This window comes from Capra hircus, chromosome 20 (genome assembly GCF_001704415.2).
Source record: "Capra hircus breed San Clemente chromosome 20, ASM170441v1, whole genome shotgun sequence".
NCBI lineage: Eukaryota > Metazoa > Chordata > Mammalia > Artiodactyla > Bovidae > Capra > Capra hircus.
Genome location: NC_030827.1, coordinates 31,265,962 through 31,271,961, shown reverse-complemented (window position 1 = coordinate 31,271,961; position 6,000 = coordinate 31,265,962). Strand labels below are relative to the sequence as shown.

General features: G+C 36.4%; 1 protein-coding gene across 3 annotated transcripts in view; it reads right to left on the bottom strand.

Moving 5' to 3' along the window:
• The window catches only part of PAIP1 (poly(A) binding protein interacting protein 1), a 29,848-nt gene continuing 24,222 nt past the window's right edge, over positions 375 to 6,000 (bottom strand). Inside the window, exons 10-11 of one of the 3 annotated variants that reach the window (XM_018065514.1) lie at positions 4,653 to 4,746; positions 375 to 1,704 (exon numbers count right to left, since the gene is read on the bottom strand). In XM_018065514.1, the coding sequence (XP_017921003.1) occupies positions 1,611 to 1,704; positions 4,653 to 4,746 (188 nt within the window). In that variant the 3' untranslated portion in view covers positions 375 to 1,610. The remainder of the gene's footprint in view (positions 1,705 to 4,652; positions 4,747 to 6,000) is intronic. The other 2 variants (XM_018065512.1, XM_018065513.1) reach the window with 2 other exon arrangements.

Here is a 6,000-nt window from a genome sequence, read left to right as displayed (position 1 = left end):
AAATGGTTATTGTCTGGGTGGTTACTTAAGCAGCACCAGTAACTGGAACATACTGATCCTATTGCTAGCTGTTGTAAGCATAGTATATTAGTAACATTTAGCAGATAAAACTGGGTGGTTATTCACAGAGTAACTGCACAAAGTTTAAAGTATATTCAGGGAGCATATTCTTGGCCCCAGCCTAACGTCCAGCCTTTTTCCTACACGCCCTTCCCCTCATCCCTGAGATTCATTCACAGTGAGCATAACCTCCAGAGAACTTCAGATTGAGGCAATAGCCACCATGTTGAAAAAAAATTCTATTATTACATATATACTTGCCTTTTACAATAAGAACACTAAGAGTTTACATTTCATAATTGCTAGTTTTTCCAAGTAGATGTGAATGTTTATTGAAACTCATTCAACAGACATTGAATATCTATCCTAGTAGTTTGATTTCAAATCTTAATTTTATGATGTCATGTAAAAAAATTCAATAGAAATTCTTTAGAATTCCAGGATACTACTCCAAAAACTTAGAGGAAACAAAACTATTTAAATTTTATTTTTAAAGTCTAATTTTAATCCAGACCAAACAAACAAGCCAAAAAGTGAGAAAGCTAATTGAATTAGCAGACACAGATGTACCAAATGTAAAACAGTGGGTTATTAACAGAACTATTTACATGCATATTTACAGGTGATCTTTTTGTACATAAGTTTTAGTTAGCTGGAAAAAGATTTTTGACATAGGTAAAAATATTACTAAGGTAGGGCTGAGGTGGTACCACGTTATAGTAAAAGTATTAGAAAAGTGGTTCAAGGTTTATTGATTATAAAGCAGATGAAAACTTGAGTGACAAAGATCTAGTAAAATTCTCTAGTAAAAAAGTCAATGCAACTTATGCTATAAAACAAAAATGAGAAAGCCATATAAATGAAGCAGAATAATATTCTAGGTTTTTAAAGTAATGAAGTTAGGTTAAAAAAAAATTCTAGAACTGCAACAAATCCTCAGTGAAGATCTTGGTTGTTTAGTTGGGAGTTCTTACTTTTTTTTAAAATGCCATTTTAAAAGCCCTTGGTATCAAATAGCATCTGGACATGTAAATCAGTTGTTAATGACATTTCTAAGACTTCAAGTCCTAAAGATATTTGTGACTGTGATTCATACTTGAAACTCAATTCTTTGAGACTAAATGTAAAACTAAGTGAAAGCTGTAATACTCATATCTAACAAAGGATGCTACATTTTTGCAGTTATATGTATTTTCAGACTAAGAATTTTTCCCTCAAGAAAAGTAGAATTTAAAGGATAAGCTACTAACCAGCTAGTAAAATTTACTTTCAACATTTTTCATTTTTTTCAAAATCGATTTTATTGCAGCCAAAACAGTGGAATTAACTGTACATAATAAACTATTATATATATATACACATTTTAAGTTATAGGGGATAAAGTTTATTTTGGCAGAAAGTGTTAAACAAAATTAAAGTTGCATACATTAGTAACATAACTCAACACCCTTAATTTGGTATAAGTGTGACACATTTTCTTGCTTTCCTGTGTTCTGCTAAATCACCATAACCTAAACTGCTTTATAAAATGGATACGCTGAAATTTAACTTTACTGTTTTCGCTTACGCTCTGATTCCAAACAAAACTTTTCATAAGCTTCTTCTATCTCTGGGTCCATCTCATCATCAATATCATCCAAGTACCTGTGAAAGCAACACAGATGAGGTTTATTTTTTTAATTCAGAAAATGTTTAAGATACTAAGTCATGAAAGTGTGTATCTCCCCACCCCCAGGACCCTTTCCACCAACACGTGACAAAATTATCTTGCCAGTCCTACCAACTGCTGATGGGTCTTTATCCTTCTTCCCTCATTTCTAGTACAAGGCCACATACTGAAATGCCACAAGTTCATTAGGGCAAAGAGAATATAACGCTTACCAAGCTAAACTTTAGAGATAACCTGACATTTAATGGCAAGGACAACTTTCAGTTTCCACTGGTGCTCTCAGCAGGGTTGAGCCTTCCTAACTGCTTGGAAGCACATCCCTGTATTTTTCTCTATTAAGCTAGTATATAAAAGTATGACACTATCAGAAAGTCAGACATATTTAAAATACACAAAACTGTACAAAAAAGATCTTCATGACCCGGATAATCACGATGGTGTGATCGCTCATCTAGAGCCAGACATCCTGGAATGTGAAGTCAAGTGGGCCTTAGAAAGCATCACTACAAAGCTAGTGGAGGTGATGGAATTCCAGTTGAGCTGTTTCAAATCCTGAAAGATGATGCTGTGAAAGTGCTGCACTCAATATGCCAGCAAATTTGGAAAACGCAGCAGTGGCCACAGGACTGGAAAAGGTCAGTTTTCATTCCAATCCCAAAGAAAGGCAATGCCAAAGAATGCTCAACTACCACACAATTAGACTCATGTCACATGCTAGTAAAGTAATGCTCAAAATTCTTCAAGCCAGGCTTCAGCAATACGTGAACCATGAACTTCCTGATGTTCAAGCTGGTTTTAGAAAAGGCAGAGGAACCAGAGATCAAATTGCCAACATCTGCTAGATCATGGAAAAAGCAAGAGAGTTCCAGAAAAACATCTATTTCTGCTTTACTGACTATGTCAAAGCCTTTGACTGTGTGGATCACAATAAGCTGTGGAAAATTCTGAGAGAGATGGGAATACCAGCCCACCTGACCTGCCTCTTGAGAAGTCTGTATGCAGGTCAGGAAGCAACAGTTAGAAGTGGACATGGAACAACAGACTGGTTCCAAATAGGAAAAGGAGTACATCAAGGCTGTATATTGTCACCCTGCTTATTTAACTTCTATGCAGAGTACATCATGAGAAATGCTGGACTGGAAGAAACACAAGACGGAATCAAGATTGCCAGGAGAAATATCAATAACCTCACATATGCAGATGACACCACCCTTATGGCAGAAAGTGAAGAGGAACCAAAGCCTCTTGATGAAAGTGAAAGAGAAGAGTGAAAAAGTTGGCTTAAAGCTCAACATTTAGAAAACGAAGATCACGACATCCGGTCCCAACACTTCATGGCAAATAGATGGGGAAACAGTGGAAATAGTGTCAGACTTTATTTTTGGGGGGCTCCAAAATCACTGCAGATAGTGACTACAGCCATGAAATTAAAAGACGCTTACTCCTTGGAAGAAAAGTTATGACCAACCTAGATAACATATTCAAAAGCAGAAACATTACTTTGCCAACAAAGGTCCGTCTAGTCAAGGCTATGGTTTTTTCAGTAGGTATGTATGGATGTGAGAGTTAGACTGTGAAGAAGGCTGAGCGCCGAAGAATCGATGCTTTTGAACTGTGGTGTTGGAGAAGACTCTTGAGAGTCCCTTGGACTGCAAGGAGATCCAACCAGTCCATTCTGAAGGAGATTAATCCTGGGATTTCTTTGGAAGGAATGATGCTAAAGCTGAAACTCTAGTACTCTGGCCACCTCATGTGAAGAGTTGACTCACTGGAAAAAACTCTGATGCTGGGAGGGATTGGGGGCAGGAGGAGAAGGGGACGACAGAGGATGAGATGGCTGGATGGCATCACTGACTTGATGGACATGAATCTGAGTGAACTCCAGGAGTTGGTGATGGACAGGGAAGCCTGGTGTGCTGTGATTCATGGGGTCGCAAAGAGTCGGAAATGACTGAGTGACTGAACTGAACCTGGAGAAAGAATAAATGTGATTCTTTTTTTTTTAACCTACAATACATGAGATGGGGTAAGAAAAAATAAAGTCACATATTTATTTCTGCCCTCTGCTTATGAAGAGGAGAATCTAAGTAGCCTGTTCAAATTCACATGAATTGTTAACAGAACTGGGACTAAACCTCAAGTTCCTGGTCCTTCTATATACAAATGTAGCATGATCTAATGATAAGTGAACAATACAATAAAAGTTTCTTTTGTCATAAAGAATGGCAGGTAAAGACTGAGATATGGGATATAGGACTGTAATTTATCAGTCTCAACATTCTCATATAGTTATCGGTGTTCTAATTTTAATCCCTTAACAGCCAAGCTTTGAGACTTTTACTGTGTGCCAGGTAGCTACTCCAAGTTATTTATGTATCTCATTTAGGTCTCAAAAAAATTCAAGGAGGGGTACTACTATTCCTATTCAATAGACGGAGAAAAAGGCATAGAACTTGCCCAAGATCTTATAGTATTAAAGTTAATAGAATCTATTTTATAAAAATTGTTTGAATATGCTACATTACTAGTTTTTTCACATTAACTATATTTAACTTTCAGTCATAGTGTTTTCTCTAATATGATTTTCTGAAAGTTTCTGATAAATAACTACTACGTATCTACTACTTTAACATCATTAAATCAAAATGCACATTCTTTCATCATCTTTTCTAGTCTATAGACTCCATCCACAAACTATGGCCACAGGAATTCACAAAGAAAGCAGCTAAAGATGGAAATTTTCTGGCAGTTCATTTTTGAGGACTCCGTACTTCCACTGCAGTGGGGCTGGGTTCAATCTCTGCAGAGGGAACTAAGATCTCGCCTGCAAGCTGTATCACATGGCCAAACAGAAAAATGAAAACAAAAATTAAAAAAAAAAAACCCAAACCCTCAAAACAAAAAAAGGATCTAAAGAACTTACGGATCACCACCCCCTGATAAATCTGTTCCATTTTCTTCATAATCTGGAAAAAAGTCTTCTCTTTCAAGTAACTCTTGATATTTCTCTTGGTAATCTATAAAAAAAAAAAATTTAATACTGAAAAATATTTGTATGAAACGGCCAAGTTACCCCTAAAATTTTTTTTAATATTATGATTTTTAAGTAGATACATTTAAATAGCAGTTAAGGTTCCATTTACATATTTAAGAATATCTTTTACACAATTTACATTTTAACTGGCTTGCTTTATCTCTCCCCTGTACACCACGTGCTCATAAATTATATAATTGACCCTTACTGGTCACTGACCTTCTACACTCTCAAAAATCCAAATGTAACTTAGTTGGCCCTCCTTATACACGGTTCCTTTGTATTTGCTGATTCAGCTAACCCTACATAAGTACTGTAGTACGTATTTAGTGAAAAAAAATCATAGACACAGACCTGTGCTTAAAGCTCAACATAATTTTAACTATAAGATGGTCCTGCAATAAATAAAGCAACAGATAAAACACTCTCTTAAATGTATGAATGAGTTCACATTCACTCACTTACTCATACACACATCTGCTCACGTCACCAGATGACATAACTCTTACAGCTGGGAGGCTGGCAGACCTAGTGGTCTTAGGAACAAAAGGGTTGGATTTTAAAACCCACAGATGGTCAGAAGGCAAGGTCTTGAGTCCATGTGAAATAGGGAGATGGAATTCATGCCCCACGTCCATCTCACCTACACAAACCCAGGACAAACAACTGGTATTTCAAGCAAAAGGTAAACCAAGAAAACAACGAAAAACCTCAGCTGTAAAGGGAGATGGCAAAGAAGCTTGGCTGTCCCTGCCTGCGTCTGGAATCAGGACAGAAGCACTGTGAAGAAACTGGTTCCCTGGATAACTTTTTAAAATTATTTTTAATTGAAGGATAATTCCCCAGAGAATTTTTAACAATGGGTATGCATTTCAAATTTCTATTATCCACATAAAGAATCTCTATGACAAGAAAATAAAAAAATGTGTTCCAAGCCAGTGTTACCCCTGCGGCTCCTGACACAGCAAATACAAATTCCCCTTGAATACATGTTCCTACAATCCAAGTCGCTAGGCTTTTTCATAAAGAACAACAAACAGGCAGTAGTTAGAATGCTGGAGCAGTCATGAAAGGGCCATAATATATGTAACTTCAAATGATTTAAGGAAAAAGAGTGAATGTGGAAAGAACAAATGTTAAACAGAAAACACTGTTAACCAAAGATGTACATCTGAGTAAAAGGCAGACAGATGGGTGTTCTTTCCACTGTTTTTACTTTTGTAGCTTTACAATAAGT